Raw genomic sequence first — 25,000 nt, forward strand, 5'->3', positions numbered from 1 at the left:
AGCAATATAAATAGGCTCGTGGTAATCACCTTTGGAAGGGTGGTTTTACTTTTGCTGGATTTCAGCTTCTTAATTTTTTCCACTTCCCGTACATGTTTACTTCTTCTCATTTTCGAGTGCAATAATGATCAGAGTCCGACGAAGACGAATCGCTTTCCGTTCCCGAATTAGAACTGCTGGTAGAACTGCCTATAGCTTCCGCCATCTTTGACATGTTGTTCGATCGGCACTAGTCCTACGTCCGAGTTGAGTGTCACATGGTTCAACTATATCCCGCCGTTTTCACTCCCCCTGCTAGTATTTTTTTTATAAACCGGCTTCGGATTGTTGTTGTATTTTTATTATTTTTTGTTCGTTTGCAAAAATACGCTGGGTATTTAAAAGTCACACCGAACAGTCACTGGGGAAGCATAAAAATGGTCGGGTAAAATCAAAATATTGGCTGGGTACCGGGGAGGCTAAATTTCCACTGGGTAAGGGAAAATAATCCACTGGGTCGGGTTCCAGTGAGTCTGTTACAGAGGGGTGTAATACCGAATATTGCCAATTTTCTCGATCGATTCTCCGGCAGACTTATGTTCGTAAAAAAGGGGTCTGTAGTGAGCACTTTCTGATTCAGCTATGAATAACTTTCATCCAGATTAGCGAGGTCAGGTATTGGTTTGTTTTGACATTTAATTGGCCTCAAGACCAAGCAGGCGAGAGACGCGATTTCATTCCTTAAACATTAATTGTTTTCCGTAATTTTCAGGCAGCGATATGGGTTTGGAAGATTTGGTAAGCAACAATGATTTTGCTTTTCGTCTCAAAATTCCCATTTCTTGCTTTGCTGTATATATTAGTGAAAGCCCTGATATATTGATGCTACTTTAAGCGGAGTAAACGTTTGCTTCGACATACATTCAAGACATTCAACACTTTACAGAACCAAAAATGTCGGGGGCATTTTAAACACGTCGCTCGAATTGTTGAAAGTGTAAAGTGTCACTCACGGTCAGCCTAGCGGTTCTATTGCAAGAATCGTCATATTGAGAGTGGGAACTGATTGCGGATTTATTTATGGAAAGCCTGTTGAAAGGATGTTATTTAATCTCGTTCACCTTTCTTGAAGCAACGCTTCAACTTTTCTTTTGTTCTCGAAAATCAGTAGTGGCGTTGAGGCCGTTTGAAGAGTCCGAGACGCTTGATCCCATCAGGCGGCGTTTAAAAGTAGACGGGAGAGTCTGGTGTTACTTCTTAGTTCCTTGCAACCAAAATACCGCGCATTCTCGTTCCCATCGTTTCTCTTAGCCGTCAAGGCCCTCGCACGAGAACGAAGGGCTTTGGAGACATTGGAAAAGTGGAAATTGGTTAGCTTGCGAACAATAAAACCTTGAATCGGAAGAGAGATAATTTCCTCGCACTTACTAGCTGACAACTTAAGCAATTGTAGCTTTTTTTTTAATTATAAAGGCACCTGAAAAATGCAGGTTGCTCCAACAAGATTCCAACCATGACCTCTGCGATGGCGGTGCAATGCTCTACCAACTGAGCTTTAATGAATCCACTCACTCGATGAAATGGATGTATATTTGAAGTGCGGGTAATAGACGAAAAATATGCATTCACTTCAAATATACATTCATTTAAGGACGGTGCCTACTAATTCAAAGGTATTTTTGCTCCGTTTTATGCTTATGCAGGAAAGGTAGATCTTCCCAAGTGTTATTGAAATCCAAAAAAAAAATTGGGGTGACCACGCATTTTTCAAAGATAATTCATGAACAATATTTGTATATAGCTCTAAAATACAAAGCAATGTATGGCGTTCTTTCTCAAATTGAAGCTCAATTATCTAAAGAATGCATGGTTACCCCCAATTTTCTTTTTGGATACCAAGAGTACTTACTAATATCTACTTTCTCTGCATTGTTTTAAACCGCGCAAAAATACCCCTGCATTAGTAAGCATTACCGATAGGAAATCCGAGTATCTGGAGATGCGCAGAACGTATGCGCAATAATAATAGTAGGCACAGTCCTTAAAACGTTGAACCGGAAGTAAAAATGGCCTATGTGGTCAGATGGCGTGAAGCCGTTCGGTAAAGTGATCAGTGTCTTTGATTAAAACTACGATATTACTTATTGCTTCTTTGTGCTCAACAAGAAGGGACACTTTCTTTTCTGTAAGGTTGAGGTCACTTAAAAAGCTTTACACAGAGCCTTTTCGAATGTAATGCTTCTGAGCGCCGCTATATTTAGTACTAATGAACTCTAGAAGTCCGGCCTGGAATCTGGGCCTGCAAATCCTACTTCCTCTCTCGTGCGAAGGCCCCGCCAGCTAAGAGAAATGCTGGGATATGGGAACGAGAATGAAGACCGCGATGCTGGAACTTTTTAAGGGCCTTCGCACAACGTTTGCCCAACATCCGTTTTAGCGAGACAGATTTGTGGAACTAATTCATTTGGATTGTGGAATCACATGATCATGAAGAGAGTGGAAATATATGTAACGAAGGACACATAAGAACTAAGTTCTGCCATGTGGTAGAAAGATGTTAATTGTATCTTATCTAAGTTCGCAGCAAACTAAAGCTATCAAGCAATTCATAAACAAACAAACAAATAAATAAGGAATAAACTCACGCCTGTAACACAGGATCAAAAGTAACAGTCCTGGATCCAGCTTCCTGGCCATCTGCACAGGATATGGGATTGGATCATTCACAGTTCGAGGCCTTGCAATTGGCGCTGACCAAAGAGTTTGCCGTCATTCAAGGACCGCCAGGGACTGGGAAGACCCACATTGGTCTAAAGGTAAACTTCCAACTAGTGAAACGAATTGCCCTGTTGCTTCATCATTGAGCAATTCCCAACTACTTGATCAATAATCTTGCCTTTGAATATCAAACGAGAAAAGAGTTAACCCTGTTTCAAACGATTTATTTTTTTATGGTACGCTGAAGGGACTGTAGAATAATCGTAATAACACACTATTCTATGTAAGGCTGAAGAGTTAATTAGATTTAATTAAGAAGGTGTTATCTTACGAGGGAAAGAATACCAATTCGAACTCAACAATTATTTTATTATTTCATAACATTTTCAGATGTCTTTAAAAGTAGGCTTTTTACTTCCGTTACAAACGTTTACAGCGCCAGACTGTCCCGGCCGTTATTGGACGATTACTTGATGTTAGATGAAGATTGTTAGACAAATGGCGTTCTTGTGTCGGCGAGCTACAATCCTGGTCAAAATTGTTGTCGCGTTTTGGAATAAAATCCCTATCATAATGCCTATTTTGGATTTCAAAATGGCCACCGTATCCGGCCGTAAAATGGTTCATGCTATCGAAAACGTCGCCAAGAAATACATGCTCATGCTATGTTACTGACATTGAGATATACGTAAGTTTCAAAATTCAGTCAAATGATCCAAGCCTTGAATTAATAACAAAGGTTTAGTACTCACAGAGAAAGCAAGATTCTGACGGCTTTACCCTTAGTTATTTGAAGTCCTGTTTTGCAGAGAAAGTTTGAGAATGTTTACAAAAATCGTGGAGCACGTGCAGAGCCATTGTTTTGCTAATGAACCCCTTTGTTTTTGGACGTGTTTTCGTAACGTGATGGCGGGAGAGAGCTTCAACATAAGATTGCGCACGCGTACTGCCACTTCATCAGCGCTATGTCCTAAGAACTCTTTCATCCAAATAGCTCGCTATCGTAGTTCTTCGCTGTACGGTCGTGGCATCGTTCACTTCATATTGAATACTGTCCCATACTACCTTTCGGCATTGTCCCGAACGCTCTTACGTTTCTTTTGGATAACTTTTCTCGAAACAGCTGAATGTAAAATGCGTGTCTAAAAGTCTAAAAGTTTAAAACTTCCGTGCTGCATACTAATTCTGCGGCGTTCACACGTATTGCAACTGAACTAATGAGCCTTGGGCATCATTTTCTCCTCTATTCAGCTCTCTTAAGATCTTATTCCAGTTAAAAGAAGCCGATGTCTTCTTGAAATCAAGGCTCAAAACGTTTGTCGCTTAGAGTTTAGTTGGCATAGTTTTAAAATCCAAAGAAAAATTAGAATTCGTTTTGTGGTCAGAGGGGCAATTTAAGCCTTACCTCTTTAGGCCCAGGCAAACAGCTTCGACATTTGCTTCAACATCAGTTCGATTTTCGATTTTGTTGAACAGCGATGTTGACACATTTTGAATCGAACTTGAATCATGTTGAATGAGTTTAAAAGCGTTTAAACTTTGCTTCAACAACCATTCAACATTTCTTTTGTCATCGCGAATGTTGAATGAAGCTGAAGCCGTATGCACCTCTCATTCAACATTGTTGGGTATGCGCCTGCGCACTGATCGGTCCCTTGATAACGTATCCATTCTCGTTCCCAGAACTGCGATCCTCTTGGTCAGCGCCACAGATTGACATGGAGATCGAAATCCGTGGCGCTGGTCAAGAGAATCGCAGCTCTGGGAACGAGAATGTAACGTATCCATGTCCGTATCCATAGCAACAACCGCGGGTGCAGCCTGAGACTGAATACCTAGCCTCTCGTTAAGCTTTTGAATCAAATGTTGGTGATGAGTTGAAACCGTTTTCCCACCCCAGCAGTCAACAATGTTGAAGCAAACGTTGAAGTTGTTTGCACGGGCCTTTTAGTTTTTGGCTTGTACGACGTTGTTTGTTTCCCTCTGTGCTATGATTTTGTAACACTCCAAATATCATGTATAAATAAACGAGATGCCCGCTTCTGTTGCTCTGTCTTGTGATTGCAATATTAGTTTAGTTGCTCCAATGTGGTTAGAGTATACTATTATTTGTAATCTCTTCAACAGATTGCCAAAATTCTATTGCACAACAAGAGGGCGTGGCGTGAAAGGTCACGTAGGGGACCGATCCTTGTTGTTTGTTACACTAACCACGCCCTTGATCAATTTCTGGAGGAAATCTACGCATTTCATGAGAAAGGAATTGTTCGGGTCGGAGGACGAAGCCAAAGTGAAGCGATGAAAAATTGCAGTCTTCGGAATACCAAACAAAGGATGCTGAAAGATGTAACTTAAGACTTTCTTCTACATTTTCTGTTTCGTGTTACTGTACTCTTTTGTATTTTCCGTTGCGATGCTTATGGGCAAGGGTTTAGGACGGATAACTGCCGGATCAATGAATATTTCTTGGTCATTTTCATTGCAAAATTAAAGAAAAACACGCACATATCATGTATATGTTGCCCGGCTCCGCTCCAGTTTTATCATTTACATACAAACATACATGAGGTTGCAAACAGAAAATGTTGACTGCGCAGTGATCTGAGTTTTTTTTCCCAATAGATGAAAATTTTACCAACGTTACGCTTAAAAAAAATATGCGCATGTGCCGCATCATTAAGGTGTATTGACTGAGAAAATAATGTGCCCTGCAAAGCACTTTGAGGATCGTTCCGTTTACCTAGGTAAAAGGGACCAAACATGCTGTTTTAACTGGAAGACTTAAAATACTGTAAACAAACAGCGGCGACATATACAAACATCAGACATAAATACATCCTTTGAAATTATTTTTTAGATGACGGTCTGACACACTGTAAAATTAAGGAAACACTGTTGATCAAAGATTTAAAGCTGTCCTTAAATTAATTAATGTGTCAGCAGTGAAACCGAACTGCTTCTTTATTGTGTTTTTGCTGTTTGTTTGTTTGTTTTTTTGTCTCCTCTACAGTTACTTAATTAAAAGTTAATAAGATAGTAATCGTGCATATATATAATATCCGTCAGTGCTGAGGATGTATATAGAAGCGTACGAAACGTCATCAAGTAAAATATAATTTCAAAGGAAGCTTTTGTGTATGATGCTTACTGTTTGTGTATAGACCTTGTGACGGTTTCTGGCGCCATATTGGTTGGGGGGGGGGGGGGGGTTGGGAGGCGAACGCACAGTGAATGTATGGGATTTTGGCCGTATTCAAACCTCCATAACTCCGCTACAAAGCGGCATATTTAAAAAAAATTAAAACATTTTAAGTCATTTTATTAATATCATTCACTCAAAGGAAGATTAGATCATTGCACAAGACCCAACGTCTTAAAAAATTGAATATTGGAAATCTCATGTCGCCTCAAATTTCGCGGGAATTTACATGCAAGGGCTCATACGAAGGAGGCTCGAAAGGGTTTTTAGCTGTGCGCGCACGTAACCTACACACGCCATAACTACGAAATACACGTCAGTGACCACGTCAGCTGAATGAAAAATTCTGAATGAATCAAATTTATATCAAAACGATCGTGCGCAACACACCGTTGTCTGTGAAGTTTGTAATGAAATGGTGTCGTTCGACAAATAAGGCTGCTTTTCCGTCTGCAGGCCTCAGTGCCGTCGATCAGGGCCTGGTTGTTCGAAAGCCGATTAACTTAATCCGGGCTAAGCGTAAAGTTTGGTTTTATTCTTGCAACTTTTAGGTAATAGTTTCTTTCGCTTATTTTTGCTTTTCAGGATTGACTTCCTCTAATGTACAATTTTGCCAAATATCAGTGTTGAACAACATTTGAGAATAGAGAAATAAACTACTTGACTAATCTTTAATCTTGGATTAGCGTTATTCGGCTTTTGAACAACTGGGCCCTGAAGTGAAAATACGGCGTAAAATCGCGCAAACTGAAAATAAATCCCGCGGAAAAGAATTGTCTTTATCTCGAAATTTTTCCTGATGACCTATCTTGATTTTTTGCATGTACGTATCATTCACGATGGCATTTCAAATAAAAAAGTCTCGGGGAAAGTTATCAAGTACAATTTTCTGTAAACTATAAAACGCCTTTTTTCAATGTATCTTAAATTCTACCGAATAACTTTTTGTCATACACTCTAAGAAGTTAAAGAATTTAGGGAGCTTTTCAACAAAGAAATAAAAACGGTAGGTGACCGACTTAGTTTGTCAGATAATTTTCAAAAACTGAAATTTAGAGGGCCTTTTGTGTGGACCTGGCGTGTTGCAATGGTAAACGATATGACTTCATAAGTGCCCTTGAAGTATTACCCAACAAGAGAGTCGCAAAGATATATATAGCTTGCCTACACTATGAAATATCCTTCTTTGGTATCTTTCATCGTTTCACAAACACTAAAGCAACGAAAAACCCTTTCGAGCCTCCTTAAGCAGCAGACGTTCGTGAGCCATGGACTGCGGCCTGAAGTTACTAGCAAATTTGTTTTTCCTACTGCGCATGTCATCACGTATGTCTATGGCAGCGCGGACGCCAGAACAGCATGTTCAAGGTTCTCTCCAGAACGTCCGTCTCTGAAAACATTTAGGTACGATATTTTGAATATATATATATATATATATATATATATATATATGAGAAGAAGAAAGGTGTAGCCATGCCTCGATAGATAATGTAATAAGGAAATAACTTCTTGAGGCATATGTGTTTCTAATCGGTTTTATACTTCAAACGTTTCGCCGTTTAGAGCTTCGTCAGTGAATGAAGATTATGAGTACAAGATTGCTTTATGTAAAAAAAAAAACTTAGTACAATGGTGGAATTTCAAGGCTCATTAATTTGATGGTGTTAATCTAGATTTAGAATGGTTGCAATGGACGAGCTCTAAATCTAGATTAACACCATCAAATTAATGAGCCTTGAAATTCCACCATTGTACTAAGTTTTTTTTTTTACATAAAGCAATCTTGTACTCATAATCTTCATTCACTGACGAAGCTCTAAACGGCGAAACGTTTGAAGTATAAAACCGATTAGAAACACATATGCCTCAAGAAGTTATTTCCTTATTACATATATATATATATATATATATATATATATATATATATATATATATATATATATATATATATATATATATGAGGCCCAGAAGGCCGAAACAGTACTGTCTGCAGTTATATATATATACAATATGTATACAATGTGCCCTCCCGGTTGTTACCATAATGGCTTTATGGCAACTCCTGAACTTCGGCACAGGATGTACGGTTACACATTGTTGGATTGCATTGTGGAGTCACAAGAGTGCTCAAACTGCAGGCAGTGAGCGAAGCATTATGCCAATAGTGAACACCTATTATGAGGCTCTCCACCCAATCCAGAGAGTGCTCAAACTGTATGAACAGTGAGCGTAATATACAATATGTATACAATGTGCCCTCCCGGTTGTTACCATAATGGCTTTATGGCAACTCCTGAACTTGGGCACAGGATGTACGGTTACTCATTGTTGGATTGCATTGTGGAGTCACAAGAGTGCTCAAACTGCAAGCAGTGAGCAAGCAGTGTACAATAATTAATTTATTGTACAGGTTTGGAAATGGAGTGGACCGAAAAACACTATCTATGTTTGGCTTCTGAAATTCGAGCAAGTCATATCTAAGTCAACGATTAAAAAAACACTTCAGCGAATCTAAGTGTGGCAGCAAATCGCTGATACCTTGTGTAGCTATGATACACCGACATCTACAGTGACCAAACGTGCTGTACGGGATCGCTATGGAATTATCTCGATCAAGTACAGGAAAAAGTTAAGCACCGTAGTCTTTATAAAACAATTTACAACAGCATTTGTTATCATGGAGATTTCGGGAACCGGTCAGCCAAAACGTTGTAGCGACAAGGGTATTCTGTCCCTTTTAGAAGCATGCAAAGCGCCCTTCAATTTTAGAAGCAACAGTTCTCTGGGAGCATCTGAAGACCTGAGGTAATTGAAGAATGTTAGCCAGGAGTGGGATGTCGCTTTTCTCGATGCGAGACTTGTACTTACACTCGGGCTCTTGAATCCTGTCAAAGGCAAAGGGATCGTTCTCGTTGTAGGTAAAACCTGAATTTTTGGAGGTGTATTCTTCAAGCAAGAGAAGTAATCCTTCTTCAAAAATGTATCCTTGTTCAAATCTTAAGAAAAGCACGTCTCTGACCTCTTGAAATCCGGTCATGTTTACTGTCATTAACAGAAAGGACGGTCGTCCTCCCGCGGAAGCTTGACTTCAATTTTGGCGCCACGAACCCCGTCTTCGACCACGTTTCCCTGCGATAGAGGACGCCGTCTACTGTTAAGATCTCTATTCTAGCTTTTCACAACCGTCAGACCTAAAAGGATTTACAATGGTTCAAAGTCGGCAAAATTCTCATGCATTCACTGTAATTTAAGCCGCGTTTGCCCCCCCCAACCAATATGGCGTCAAAGACCGTGACAAGGCCTGTTGTTTCTGAAGAAAAAAAGTAATTAATCCAAAGAAAAAAGGAGTGATTAAAATATTTGAAAGCACTTGAATTGGTCTTTTTGACTGCCGTTGCTTTATCAATTCTTAATTAAAGAAATATTTCTTTTGTTGAAAATTATCACATCTAAGAACAGCCCGGCCCTTGCACATATGTTAATAAGACTTTCTACAATTTTTTCGGATAAACTTAGAGGAAGATGCCAAGAGGTCTCATGCAAAGATTTACAACGGTCAAAGACACGATGGAAAGACTTTCGCGAGAATTTCACAGTCACAGCGAAATGATAGAAAGGCTGACAACAAATATCATCAATGAAGAAGATCTTAGGTTTTCCACAAGCTGGACTCAACGGCATTATCAAAACTTGAAAAGCAGAATGGAGGGAAGTAAATTTGTAATGTCCCACTGGCTTGGGGTCCCTATGGAACCACCCGATCCTTACGAAGGAGGTAAAGTTGAAAACGCGCACTTCTTCCGAGTATCATTGTTATCACACGCCTTGCTTGTGTTTCTTTATCTTTCATATACAATTTGGGAATGCATTTGCGCGCATATTTTGGGAATTTAGGAAGTTCTGACGCATCAGGTTGCATCTTGGCGGTTGTTCCCCTTAAAAATTTGCTTGTGTTTCCGCCATTTCGAAAAGCACACAGCTGGAAGAGGATAGGGACGAAGGGACTGTCCTTCTCTCACTCATCCCTCTGTGAGTCTCGCTGTTCAAAATGTCAGCCGATAATTCTTTCCAAAACAAAAATACGCCAGCCCTGCTTTGCAGGCTATTTATGAAGGTGTAGTTGTAGTTCATTTCAGATCTATAAGTCTGGAGTTAAATAGGCCATCTTATTCTGTGTTTCTATTCTCTTATTAACAGTCTTTGGCAAACCTCTTCTCATGTTTCCCTTTAACCAAGCATGCTGGAACATGGAGTATTTTTCGAAACAACCATTGGCCTTTATGTCCTCTGATCTCCGACTTGCACCAGGTGCGGATGGTTCGCCGGGAGGCTCTATTGAACTTTGTGGGCACTTTAACTCTTTCATCGAAATTCCAAATTTTGAATGTGGCTACGCGGATGCTGGAAGATCCATCACCATACTAGCGTTTGTTTATCCTACTGGAGGTTGTGGGCCAATAATATGCTATGAGGTACATGGCTTTGGCTTACAAATATGGTGTGAACAAGCCGGATTCAACAACGGGATTGGGACATTAACAGCTTGGTTCGTGCGAAGAGACTTAGCAGTAGCTCTCCCCATCAGAAGAACCGTTTTACAGATCAATATGTGGAATTACATTGGGGTGTCGTACGATCATGGGTCGGGAGTGGTGCGCCTTTGGCACAATGGAAATGAAGTGGAAGCCATCTTCATCGGCGAGAATTTTTACTTGGCTACGCAATTCCCTATTCGAATTGGAGCGGTAGCAAATCCTTGGCAAAATACTTTCTTTACAGGAAGAATATCTCATCTGCATATCTATTCCGAAGCGCTGGGGATTGAAAATATTCGAGCAGTTGGATGTATTTCTCAAACCAGTGAGTATTTTTACATGAAGAAAAATGATCATGTTCTTGCATGAAAAGTCTTAAAAGCCAGGCCAAAGATACATGAGCTTGTTTTTAAGGCATCCTTTAAAGATGTCGGATCTAAAAAAAAAATTGTCATGCAAAAGACGATCTGATTCTGAAAAACTTGTTTTGTTCAGGCTTTTTCAGTTTCCAATGTATGTTGAATCTCATCCTTTAACATTCTCTACAACAACTTGCATTTGAATAGGAGAGTGCAAGCCTAATATGGAGATGTTTGGCACAGCTGCTAAAGACGAATTGGACAAAAGCATCATCGCATCTGAAGGTTTTGATGATGAAGAAGAATCGGAAGTAGATACATCAGGGAAAGCCCAAAGAGTACCTGACGTCAGATTTGAGGCATACGTCATGCAGGATCAAAGGATTCTGGACAGTGACGATGACGTTATTAGGTTTAACGACAGACCAAGGGAAGAGGAGCAGGTTTTAGCCGAGGATGTATTAGCAGACAACCTTGAGCTAATGCAGATAGCGAAAAGCGTGTATGAAGGCCCACAATTAGGTGGTTGGAAATTCCAAAATCGCTCCCGGGTAAGGCAGAAGATTAAGAAAATTATTCGGAGAGAACTTGGAAAAGAGGACTTAATGAGTGAAGAAGAAGCTTTTAAGGTGAGGTGTTGAAACGTAAAAGATCTGCGTTGTTGAACATGTTCAGTTGTATTAAGGTTTAAAACCCACCCATTAATTTTCGCGCGCTTTTAGTCACGCGGTGTAAAATCACAGGACGGATATTAAACGATTACTCCATGAACGTGCGTTGGATCAAATAGTAAGCACGTGAAATTGTTCTAAAAGGCAAGGTGGTACATTCGAGTTATGTTCGCTAAAATAATGTTTACGAATGTATCACCTTGTCTTAAAGAAAAATTTCACGTGCTTACTAAATGTTCTCAGTAACAACTTTGATTGCCTAATTAATGAGATGCTTTTTATAAGAAAACTTAAACTATCCCTAAACGTGTAAACGGACTCGATTCGCGCAAAGGTATTCACTTTAAGAACTTGTGATCCTTTGTTATTATGCTAATTCGCAGTGACTATAGAAATCAATTATTCGCATTACTTACTCACTTTGCATTGCGAATGGTGTCATGATGACGCCGAAACGTGGGCTTTTAACGTTAATATTCGCTTGCTTATGTTTTAAGAAATCGTTTTTGATCAATGATAATGATAATGATGATAATAATACCTTCATTTGACCATGTTAAAAGAAATGTACAATTATGGAATTACAAATTGGTAAAATGGTAATAACAAAATTTATCACCTAAAATGGGTGCTTAGTTATGTTATAATGCCCTAGACTGTGGGTAAAAAGCTGTTCTTTTGTCTATTTATCCCTGAAATGGGAACTAATTTCCGACAATTTGTTCTTAAGGAAGCTCGAAATTATAGTTTCTTCTTTTTTCAAACAAATAAACCTATTCCGTCCTTACTTACGGTCAAGGTAGTCATATTAAGACGAAATTTGGCGAGAGTATTAAGTGCCCATCATAGATTTCTCACATCACATTTTTCTCCAAAGTAACGTTACTATGACAACGATATAAGGCATTTCTTTGAGCCTTAAAATCAAGATACTGTATATTGTCTTTTTTGAAAAAACGGGACGGTGAAATCTTCCAATTCAGCGTTACCAGATAATGTTAGAAATAATCTCTAAAATATTTAAAATTCAACAAAATCTTTAGGTCAGTTTTTCAGAAAAAATCACTTTTTTGAAATGTCTCTAATTTTTTTTTTTCAATAAAAGAACTTTAAATTTGAAAGACAAACGTTTTAAATTAATATAAGCTAACATGCAAAAAATAAAATCAAAATTCACCGTCCGGAAGCAGAAATATAAGCGATTAAAGTTGCCAATTTAGGAAAAATGAGGGGGTTACAAGATCAACATTTACGCATGCGTCACCCAATCATTCGAGTGCACGCGCGAGTGGAGCTACAGGCCAACACAAACGGATTTAAGGGACCATTAAACCGTTTTTGTACAATTTTCGTAGTTTTCGTGAATAGGAGATGTCTGTTTATATTCCACATATATATGAATTAGAAGAAAGGTGATCGAAATTAGCGGCTGGTACATCTAGCATCTACATGTAGATGTAGATGTAGATGTATTTGTTTATTTCTGGTGACCCATTTTGAATCATGAGCTGACACTAGCAGCTTTTAGAATTGCGTGTGTCGCTTACGCGCGCGCGCTAAGCTGAAAACCCTTTCAAGCCTCCATAAGTAGTCGTCACAATTAAGAAATAGAAAACATGTACCGTGTCTATATCGAGTTATAGAAACACGAGTGAAAGTTTGGGAGAACGAAAAATGCTGTGGGAACACGAGCCGCAGACGAGTGTTTCCACAGCTTTTTCGAGAAAAAGGAAAACAACTTGTTAACTCTAATTTTCAAAATATAACTTCTCTTTGTTTGCGCCATCACTACGTCAACAGCTCGCGCTAGTTCTGTGTCTCCATCGAGTAATAGAAACACGATTTTTAACCAATCAGCGCGCGTATTTTCTTAGGACTGTTTTCTAATTTTTGGTAACAGCAGCTCTGTTGTGTAGGTGGTGGCAGTTATCATTTCTGATCTTATGCATGTCTTTAGTAGTAGCTTCGTTTCTTCTCGACTCGAAACTTAAGACAGTGAGAGAGCTTCATATTAGCCATCCCTGTCCTCATCACACGCACATTCTGAGGTCGGACGCATTATTGACCAATTTTGATGCCGGTTTCTTTGCGGAAAAAATCATCGTCGCTTAATTAAATAAGAGACAAGGAATGAAAGCTGTAATTTACAATTTTTCTCTTTCTGTTAACATCAGATCAAGATGTTAATTGCAATCATTGAACTGCATGAATCTCATTTTAGGTTGATGATGTATGGAATTTGGTTATGGAAGACCGCTGGCGCCTATATCGCAGATGGGTCAACGATGCTTTGGAGAATTGTCACAGAAGTATCACCGAGTTGCAAGAAACCTTTGAAGCAGAGGCCAGTAACCTAAAACGTTTAAAGGAAGAAGAAGACCTGTATATCCTCAATAACGCAGATGTCATCGGCATGACAACCACAGGTGTGTGATTTTGAGAGGTCTCTCCTTAATCATGCATGTAGAATTAATTATTTGTACATTCTTGCCATATCTTTTAGCAGTGGGTCGTCATGATCAGATCCTGCTTTTAGAAAATTGCAAATACCCGAGCGCGTCGAATATACGCTTAATAATATGTACTTCTCTCTTTTTTATTGTTTTTCCCCAAAACGCAGCATTTCTTTTGCCAAAGTTTCCTTTCTAACCTCAATTTCCTCGACCTGCTCGAGCTCATAGTTTTATGCCAGGCCCCTATGAGTTTCTTGTTTGCCTCCTTTTCCTCACCTCTAACGAAGTCAAAACTCTGTTCCTCTGTAATACAAGTGCAAGTGGCAAGTGGATGAGCTAACATGATAAGTTGTCTGGTCGCATTTGAAATTTGGTCTGGACAATACGAATTAATTAAGCAGACAAAAAAGAGCTACCATAGCAACAGTTACATCACGCATTGAAGTGCACTGCACGAAGAAGAGTAACGCATCTTCGTAATGATTGGTATATGGAACAGCGTGCGTTGCCTTTAATTGCTATGCATATGCAGACCTGGTACTTCCGTCTAGAATGGTGTGTTCAAGTTTCGCAGGACGAAGTACCGCCAGCAGTGATGATTTCATCGAAGGACAATTTCCAAGGCCTGGTTTATCGTTCAACAGAACATAAGCCGAATAAACACACACTCTATATAGCTACAACAAGTAGCAAAATTAGTGGATTGGGGCGTTAGTAATTTTCTTATTATCTCCCACACTGCAGCCTCCTCCCCCCTTATCAATGTTGCTAGCAATACAAAAAAATGCTGATAACTTAAAAGGGGGAGAGCGAGGGGGGAAGTGGGAAAGGTTGGATACGTCGAGTATTGGAAGCTAGAAAAGGTGTTTTTTCAACGGGAGTGTCTCATCAATTTTGCAACCAGTTGTAACTGATAATCTGAGCACAAATAGTTCAAGAAGCAAGTTGTGTAAGTAACATTGGAAGCCTTTGGTTGCCTACAAAAGCCTGAACTTTCAACGATCCCCGTGTCACGTTGGATATGCGCCACAGTGCTCTGAATGTATGGTACAAAGGAAAAATAATTTTAAGAACATCTTCGGCAATGGTTTCAAGGTGTTTGGAATCACTAATGAAATACGATGAACGAGTTTTTGGTATAGCTTGTCGTACAAGTGGCTGACTATTGTTTCCGGTTTCGACTTTAACTTACATAAAAAATAGCTGCAGAGTGCGATAAAAACGCTCTCCAAAATTACAAGAGATTTGGATACCGCACTCAAATACATTTTCATCTACTCTTTTATTGCGTATCAAAACACATCCACGTGAAGTGGTATACATTCTGTGATTGGTGGACTTGAGTGATGAATTATTAATGAATGTGAGAAGTACCTACGAAAAAATTCTAAGCTTTTCTTACCTATTGGCAATTATTAGATTTCGGTATATGCAGCTTTGTATCTTGAGGAGCAGAGTTTACAGGACACTTTGCCACGTTTATTGTCTGTATTCCCAGAGAAGCCCTCTTGATTTCGTGATGCTTATTGAAATAGGCTTGCACCTCTTTTCTTTCATAGGTACCCCAACCTTTGGCTGATAGTCACGTCAGAAGTTGCAACTCCGTGAACGCAAAATATCGCTTGTTCGTTAATTTTTCTTTTCCCGGAATTGTGTCCCACATAGAGGCTAGCTTTCTTTCTTAAGCTCATTAATAATTCATGGTGTTATAAGCCAACCAGAGTGCCCCATTCGGGTCAGGTGGATGACTGTAAAACTCAATGAAACACCAGTTAAAAATCACTAGTGATAAATTTTTTCTTAATCTGCATATTCATAGCTTACTCTAACAAAGCTTAACATGAATCATACTCTTTAAAAACTCCACCAACTTCGACTATAGGAAGCTTGACACACTCGTAGCGAATCCTCACAAATGCCTACTGTCCACTTATTTTTATATTTGGTAGACTTCGGTACTGGGTACTACTCTCTCTACTCAAAGTTCTTCTTCCTCGATTGTTTTCGGGAAGCGAAACCATCCTTCAGCCATAGCATGACAGCTATGTAAATCGCTTCACGATCAAGTTCACAACGCTTTTGGAATACGTATTTGGTGCAACTATTGGATAATTATAACCAAGTGCTTACAAATACAATGAAGACCGATTGAATACAACAAATCACACATACAAGGCATTTTAAAGTTAATGGGAAAAATACAACACTGCATAATTTTGTATTGTTTCTTTAGAGAAGTAATTTTCAAAACCTCGTGCTTCGGGTTTCATCAGATTTCCAAACGCTTGATAACAATAAAACCACTCGGCTTGCGGCCTCGTGGTTTCAAATGTTTTCTCACGTTTGGAAACCTGATGATATCCTCGCACTCGTTTTTGAAATAGTACGTCTCCGCCAGAGCTGACGACAGTCTCAAAGTGTGTCCAATGCCAAGCTCATTTGTGACTGTGATGGGGAGCCCACCCATGCCATAACAACACTCTTATCTAATTCACTCTTATAACAATCCTTGGATTTTATCCATGTGACGAGACGGCCATGTTGGTGTACAAAAAATAGAAAATGGTTCCACAGGTTTTTGCATAATAATAGAGTCAAATTCCCAGAAGACATTTTACGGCATTGTTTCTGTACACAGACATGGCTGCCGTGACGTCAAGTGAAAACCCACAATACATTCTGCTAATGGGGGATCCTTTCGGGCATTTTTTTCCCGATTAGGTGCAGCACGCTATCAAAACGTGTTACAGGAAATACAGCCAGCAATAACAATCGTAGAGGAGGCCGCCGAAGTGTTGGAGGCTCATATCATTACATCACTGACTCCGGGATGTAAACACTTGATTCTGATTGGTGACCATCAGCAACTGCGTCCCAATCCTACGGTCTACGATCTTCAGATCAATTTCAACTTTGATGTATCTCTGTTTGAACGAATGATAAAGAACGGGTTGGAATTTGCGAGGCTGTGTCTACAGCACCGAATGCGGCCGGAAATCGCCAAGATGCTAGACCATATTTACGTAGACCCAAAATTAGAAAACCACGATTCTGTTTTGTCGTTTGAGAGCATAAAAGGGGTGGAGCGGAACCTGTTTTTCGTGGAACACAACGAGCAAGAGGTAAATCATCTCACAAGTGAAGTAAAAATGATTGGTCTACGTCCTGCAATGCTTTACTTTTTTTAAGACGGGTTTCTAAATAAGCCTTGACTGAAATTCTGTACAATGGTTGTAAAGAATAATATTGATAGTTTCATAAACTCTTTAATTCAATTGAACATGGATTTATGTACGCGATCGGATCCTGTATCTAGTTAATTGTCTTTCAGTAAATAAGATTGCCTTAAAAAAGTACACTAGTGACAAAGTATCTGCCGAAGGACAATGCGCCTTTTTGCGTTGCTGCATATTTTTACCGCGTCTTTTCTTGTGAGCTTATAATTCGATCAATCACTGTAGCGGAGAGGGTTAATCACTCACCTTCGATCCAGTTTGTTGGTTTCCAGTTTGTATGTGAAAGGTGCCGCAATAACAGTTAATGGACTGTGCTGTTTTTTACTGGTCACCAATCTGATTCTGTGCCTTTCATTTCACTTTCGCAGGATTTCGTTGCTGAGGGAAAAAGCAGATCTAATGTTCACGAAGCTAAATTTATGACGGCGCTATGCCGTTACCTCATCCAACAAGGCTACTCACAGGGACAGATAACCATTCTAGCAGCCTACACTGGACAGCTCTCTAAGCTGAAACGCGAAATGTCATCAAAAAGAGATTTATTTGAAGGAGTTCGTGTTACGGTGGTGGACAACTTTCAAGGGGAAGAGAATGACATCATTCTGTTATCACTCGTGCGTAGTGACAGAAGCGGGTTTCTAAAGATCGCTAACAGGGTCTGCGTCGCTTTATCCCGAGCTCGGAAAGGCTTCTTTATCATCGGGAACGCAACACTCTTGGCCCGTGAAAGCCCCTTGTGGAAAAATATCTTTGAAGACATGCGAGAACAGGGAACAATTGGAAGAGAGTTGAAGCTGACCTGCCAGAATCATCCCAGAAATGTCATAAAGGCATCGAGAGCTGAAGATTTTGACGGTGCCCCAGAGGGAGGGTGCATGAAGCCGTGTGGAAAAGAGCTAGAATGTGGTCATACTTGTACATTTGTGTGTCATCTCATTGATCGCGAACATGAAGGCAAATTCCGTTGCCAACATCCTTGTTCTAAAATTATATGTGCTCTTGGGCACAAATGCCCAAAATGCTGCGGCGATGCATGTGGTCCTTGCGAAGTAAGAGTCAAAAAGATCATTCCAGGTTGTGAACATGAGCAAAACGTCCCGTGTTCCGTAGATCCTGCTGGCTTTAAATGCAGGAAGGATGTTTCAAAGGAAGCAACGATTTGCGGTCACGTCAGTCGTGTACCATGTTATTTAAAGCCAAGTGACATCAACTGCAAAAGGCCTTGTAGGAGTAAATTACAATGTGGCCACCGATGCATCGGTAAGTAGTATTGGCCATCTCCTTTTATCCACTTGCAAAAGTGCCATGTCTCGATAATTTCAGTCCTAGTGATATGCCTGGGTAATCACCTGAACCAGGAGCTTGCAACTCCAATTCACATTTTCACAGATCAAGCTATATTAGACGAGTTCTTACTGCATTTTTTTATAATTCTGCGGAATCTCACCTTCAAGCGCTAAGCGCCAAACTGTGTTTTGGCTTCCGTCAATCAAATTTCCGAACATAGCCGGGAATATCGACTCCTCTTCCGGAAAGTAAATTGGAGTTTTTGTTTAGTTTACAGCTCGAGCACCATCATGATATGTTTTTGGAAATTGTTCAGTAAAAAGATTCGTACACTCAGATTCAATCGGTGTCGAGTTCGAATGCACGAATGTTAGTTTTGTCACACATCAATTGATTTCGTCATCTGTGGTTGGCATCGGAAGTTTGATTTATGGAAGCCAAAACGTAGTTTGGCCGTTGTCCCTTAAAGATGAATTCCGCAGAATTATAGACATCGCATTAAGTAAGAATTGGCCGGCTTGCACGAGTGACCATTCTTAATCCCATGGGTAATAATTGCTCATTCAAGATTTCAGTTGTGGTTACCTGGAAATATCTGGTTTCGCAGGTAAATCAATCTAAAAATAACTCGGTCTGTGAAAACGCCATTCCACAAATACAATGAAGTTGTACGCCCCTAGTCATGGGCTCCTGTCTGAACCAAGTAATACTGGTCTAGCTCCCACGAGCCCCTTGTATTTCAGAGCGAATTAATTAAACTTAGCTGGTAATCGGAAGGTTCTTGGTCCAAACCTATGAGCATTCGAGTATTTTCCGGATATCCCCAGGTAATCTCATCTAAACTAATTAAACAGGCCCTGCTAATCTCCCTTCCTTGCAGTCAAGTAGGGACTGAATTGCCATGGGCGCAGGTCAACGAGATATTTTTTTATTAATGGGCCGAACGCATAGATAAGGCGCGGCGCCTCTGGAGACAACTATACGGTCCGTGTAAGATCTCGGAGCACAACACCGCAGCCAGGTGTAATTAGCTGGGACTCGACTTTAGTGTGGGAAGGAAAACCGGAGTACCCGGATAGAAATCTAGCACTTCACGTTACACTACCCGGAAAAAAGTCTTGGAGTCAGATTGAGATTGATTAAAATCCCGCCCAAACAATGATCACAGAGGTGGAAGTAGGAAGTAGAATCGGAAGTGGACGCCAAACCCTTCCAGCCGAGCATAATTCTTACATAAACTTGTCTTGTGGCTTAGTCTGGGCAAAATGCCATCACGGTGACAGCTGTACGCTCCTGGTGAAATTTCCCCGAGATTCCTAAGAAATTAAACTCATCAATCTAAGTATCATAAAAAAAGATTGGCTTGGTTCCATACGCTTGACAATAATCGTATACTTTGATGCGATTAAATTCCACGATACAATTATTTTTACTGATCCACAGGTGATTGTCACCGATGCCAACAGGGCCGCCTCCATTTACCTTGCGATTCCAAATGTGATCGCGTCCTTGTTTGCGGCCATACATGTACGGCAGACTGTTCACGGGTCTGTCCACCTTGTTCTGAGAAATGTGAGAATTACTGTGATCACCGTATTTGCAATAGAAATTGTGGTGATCCTTGTGAACCTTGCAAAGAAGAGTGCAGCTGGCAGTGTCCACATCACAAATGCACAAATCCTTGCAGTGAGCCATGTAACAGACCGAGATGTGACGAACCATGCGAGATGAAATTACTGTGCGGCCACTTATGTGTCGGTGTTTGTGGCGAGAAATGCCTTAAACTGTGCCGAGTTTGCAATGAAGACGCTGACTGCTTCAAGGGGTGTGACCCTCGAGCGATGTTCGTGGAGCTAGTAGACTGTGGCCATGTGTTTGAAGTTAATGCAATGGATAGGCTCATGGATCAGAGAGAGGCCGAGGAAGGGCAAAACGGCGATGTCGAGATCAAACACAAAAGATGCCCAAAGTGCAGTAAGCTGATTCTATCGAGTCGAAGGTATGGGAAGATCATCAAGCAGAGTCTTGCTGATTTTGACTCTGTCAAGCGCCAATTTCTCATCTCAAATGTCGCTGACAGTGGGCAGATCAACACGATTTTAAACCAAGCTCGAGAAATCAGGGAATTTAGAAACAATGCTCATAAAATCGTACAGGCAATCACGGAGGGTCGTGTAATTTCTGAGGAAATAATCAAGCGGCAAAATCAAGTTATCTTTTTGAAGTTCCTTGATGCCATGTATAGTGTGTCGAAGAGGAACAAAGACAACGCACTAATGAACAAAATCCATAGTTTGGAGTCTCGAATAATGAAAGCAGTTCATTGTTTTAGTAGGCAAGAAACAGAAGAATTAGTTGAAGAAATGTCCAGAGCAAACCTGTTAGTGTGTTTTAACGATTTAATGACGAGTCTAGAACAAAGATCCATCACCCTCAGCCCTGAAGACAACGCTTGCATCATCTCCATGCAGGATGCACTGGAATCAGAAAAAGAAATTCGTAAGTATAGTTACTAAATTATCAATTACGGGAGGCCTCTTCGGGACCCTCACTTAACATCGCAAAATCTTGGCCGTCCACTGAAAGTGAAAAAGGAAGGTTGGCGCCGTAAGGCGAAAGTGTCTGGGAGGAATAGGGGACATGTACCCCACCCCTCCCCCGGAACATTCGGATATGAATTTTAAGTACTTTCTTTTCATTAGCCAGGAAGTATTTGAGCTACAATGGTATCTTTTTGGTAACACTTGCACAATAAATTTGAGTTTCTTTAGCTGGAATTACTTCAGTTTCCTCTTAATGCAAGACGTCTGCAGACAACAGGCGGAGTGGATGACGGGTGGCAATGATTTCATCCACGTTTTTAGCTCTCTCATAATTGATGTTCATCAGAGCAAGCCCCGACTCCCTCTCTGTGGTCATTGTATTGCCTAAATAGGTCTTCAGGCCTACTAAAGGACCTCTCGCACTCAGCTGAACTCACCGGTAATGAACAAAGAACGGGAAGCAGCGCGTGTATGTTCGGAAAAAAAAAATGCAGGATCACATTCTCTCAGGGCGTCGTACACGCTATTGGGTAGGCTAGCTTTCTCCAACTTTGACCCTTTGTTGTGCCAACGAACAAGTTCCACGGGAACAATATTTGGCGAGACAAGATCAACTTCGGCTTGGTTTTATTGGGACATTGTGATTGAGACGCTGTACAGTAGAACCTCTCAAATTCAAAATTTTCCCTCCTTTTTCGGAATCTTGCACTGCTGTTCACCGAAAATGTGATATCTTCAATACTGTGTGAATGTATTTTACTTCTCTCACTTCTAAATTGTTGTTATCCACGCCAACGGCGATTTTTTTCCCGGCGGACAAATGAGCATTGAAAGTAGATTATTTTGTACCGCAGTCATGCGCTCAGCCCGCTATTTTTTCCCGATGACATTTGTTTTAATGAACGAAATGATATATGAAATTAATCATATATGAAACTGCGGATATGAAATAAAGTGAAGCTATGATCCGCGCAGTTGTGAACGCAATTTTAGCAATTGCGTAAAGAAGCCTGAAAAATTTAAGACTTCAACGGGGTTTAAACCCGTGATCTTGCGATGCCGATTCGACTAACTGAGCCGTGAAGTCATTAATCATTATGTTGGGACCTGGTCATTTGTGGATTCATATGTTCCCGTGATGAAGGAATGAAACTCCCTTAAGTCTTGAGATTTTCAGGCTTCTTTACGCAATTGCTAAAACTGCACTCACAACTGGTGAGGATCACAGCTTCACTTAAAGTTGTTTCTTTTTGGGGGGAGAGGGGGTGAGTAAACGGGCACCCTAGGACCCGCCTGGCTACGCCCCTGATTTATTGCTTTTGTTTTCTCGTTAAGCTTGCCAGAGAAAGGAAGATTTTATGGCCGATATTGACAGTATCAGGCAGAAGCACAAATTGCTCGCAATACACAAAATCGACTCAGAATTGGATTTAACTGGGATGATTATCAGGCCAAAGAGCATGACCGAAGGACCTTGGTACAAGTGCATCAAAGGTACTCTTAATATTTCTTACAACTTTGATACATAAACGTCTTATTTTTGTTATTGATGTATACTTATCAATGGTGATTCGAGCATACTGGCACGCTAAGAAATACTGAAAGGTGGCATTCCAGAAATTTTCGTAAAGAAAGCGAGTATATTTTGAGCCCGACAATTTTTTTTTTACCTTCGAAACGTTTTCAAAATAATAGCGGGTCCTTTAGAGTGTAAGAGATGTCGCAAAATTTGAGCCAACAGTAAAGATTTTTGATTTGTGTTCTTATCCAACCTCAGTCTTTGGAGCGCATTTTACTTTTTCCTTGTTACCTGCCTAAAAGGACATTATGTAAGGGAAACGCGATTCTTCTATAAGCGCTGATTAATATTTTATTTATGTATTTATTCATTTATTATTCATCGTTACAAATGTAGCGGGGTAGAAGCAATTCTCTCTCGATGTGCTTCGCCACAGTCTTATATGGGCACATGTTCGTTGGTGTACATATCATTTCCTGTATGCATAACTTCTTAAGATCACTCGTTCGCATCCACTTTCTCCCAGTCCTTCCCTGTAGTTTTAAAGTTCTTCAAAGAGCAATTAACAATTATTCCACTAGCGCACCTTGCATATGAAGATTATTATTTTTGAGGCTTCTCTATGCAATTGCTAAAATTGCGTCCATAACTGCGAGGATCGCAGATTTACTTGTTTTCATCTATCCGCAGTTCAGTATATGATATATTTCATATATCATTTCGTTTATTGATTCAGGAACACTAGAGCCCACAAATGACCACCTCCCGACGTCAGTAGTTTCATAGCTCAGTTAGTTAGTGCGTCGCATCGTTATCGCGAGGTCACAGCCGCACGGTGGCCCTTCGGGCCGCATAACCAGCTTTCCAGTCGGTAAAATACCTCCCCGGGAGGTATAAGGGGGGCGGGGAAGAAGAGGGATTAAGTCAGCATGTTCGAGTGGGTGGTGCTAAGGTACTTGCATTCCCCGATCGCCATTATCCCTCTATGTTCACCAGCCGAAGTTGTTTCGGATCTACTCGGTTAAGCTTACAAAATCCCGACCGGTCTGCCTCCCGCAATTTGGATTTCTGAAGATTGTTATCTGTCTCTAACAAGTTTTCACTTGGATCCTCCATGAAAAGTCCCGATGGAATGGTTAAGTTTCGGGAGGGGAGGAGTGAGTAATATTTATCTTCGTGGCCATTTACTTTGGAGATATAATCTAATTGGCGCCTGTCGAGTGTCACGGGTAAATTGTCGCAAGTAATGAATACATTGTCGCTGGTCCAGAAAATACAAAAAATAATGATTGAACTTGATGTGCACCACTTCAACGTTTTCTCAATAACAATAAACAACAAACAATAACAATAGCCTTGAAAATTAATGTATGCTTAATTATAAGATTTTCGTTTATATATAATTATATTTTTGCTCTGACGAGCATGTCTTTTTAAAAGATTCACCTCTTTTGTATGATATAATCTGAGGTTTTAGGTAGGCCGCCCGCAGAAGACTTCAGTGTTCCATAAATACCTGTTTAAGATTTTTAACTGCTGAGTGGAACGTAGTGACAAAAGGCAAAATAGATCCGATTGTTCAGGGATAAAGTTGACCCCTGAATGGCACCTGTCTATGACTGTCTTTGGATAGCCACGCGTTCTCAGACAGTGTGCAAAGTAATGTTACAAAGCAGTGTTTTATCGGGGTTTAAAAACACGAGGCGTAGCCGAGTATTTTTAGACCCGATAAAACACGTGCTGCGAGTTTTTTGAACGGCTTAAAAAACATTCCACAAAGAGCGTGTCCCTGTGGACTCAAAACAATGGTTCAAATGGTGAGAGGTGAATAATACGATACTAGAAAAACAAGCTATGTCTTATTAGGAGGTTAACTACCAATATAGTTATTTCAGTAGAGTTATGACTTAGAGTTAGAGTTAACGACTGCCAAATTCCAAAATTCAAGATTTTGGATTGCCAAAATTCTGAATTCAAGATTTTGGACCGCCAAAATCCTGAATTCAGGATTTTGGACTGCCAAAATCCTGAATTCAAGATTTTGGCAGTCCAAAATCTTGAATTCCAAAATCTTGAATTCAGGATTTTGGCAGTCCAAAATCTTGAATTCAGGATTTTGGAAACTTAACTCTAACTCTACGACATAACTCTATGAAAATAACTCTACGAATAGCTGTCCCCCGTTATTAGTATTCTTTCTATAAAGAATACTAACGAGGAGTGTTTTATCAGGATATAAAGCTCATACACGTGACGTTTTATCGATGATTTGATAGGCGGTTAGGCTCATGAATTATTAATGTGTTTTTAATGCGGCTTTAAAAGTACGCAGAACACGAATTTGACAATCTGAAAGCCAAAGAGACTCGTGCACATACTAATTAAACCGCATTCACACACTTCATTTTTAAGCTAGTGAGTAAATGACATCACAGTGATTTTCTCCTCGATTCAAATCGCTGAAAGCTTATCGGTCGAAATCACACCAAGTAATGGCGGAC

The 25,000-nt window shown here is 40.2% G+C and overlaps 1 protein-coding gene across 4 annotated transcripts in view; it reads left to right on the forward strand.

Annotated features, from left to right (window-relative positions):
- Positions 1 to 25,000, forward strand: part of LOC138043495 (NFX1-type zinc finger-containing protein 1-like) — a 45,075-nt gene that overhangs the window by 12,831 nt on the left and 7,244 nt on the right. For all 4 annotated transcript variants that reach the window (XM_068889787.1, XM_068889789.1, XM_068889788.1 and 1 more), the window contains 11 exons: positions 752 to 777; positions 2,638 to 2,795; positions 4,825 to 5,043; positions 9,413 to 9,671; positions 10,094 to 10,756; positions 10,998 to 11,419; positions 13,683 to 13,887; positions 16,636 to 17,036; positions 17,519 to 18,410; positions 19,881 to 20,936; positions 22,316 to 22,474. In XM_068889787.1, the coding sequence (XP_068745888.1) occupies positions 752 to 777; positions 2,638 to 2,795; positions 4,825 to 5,043; positions 9,413 to 9,671; positions 10,094 to 10,756; positions 10,998 to 11,419; positions 13,683 to 13,887; positions 16,636 to 17,036; positions 17,519 to 18,410; positions 19,881 to 20,936; positions 22,316 to 22,474 (4,460 nt within the window). The remainder of the gene's footprint in view (positions 1 to 751; positions 778 to 2,637; positions 2,796 to 4,824; positions 5,044 to 9,412; positions 9,672 to 10,093; positions 10,757 to 10,997; positions 11,420 to 13,682; positions 13,888 to 16,635; positions 17,037 to 17,518; positions 18,411 to 19,880; positions 20,937 to 22,315; positions 22,475 to 25,000) is intronic.

The sequence above is a fragment of the Montipora capricornis genome, chromosome 3 (genome assembly GCF_036669925.1).
Source record: "Montipora capricornis isolate CH-2021 chromosome 3, ASM3666992v2, whole genome shotgun sequence".
In the NCBI taxonomy this organism is placed as follows: Eukaryota; Metazoa; Cnidaria; class Anthozoa; order Scleractinia; family Acroporidae; genus Montipora; species Montipora capricornis.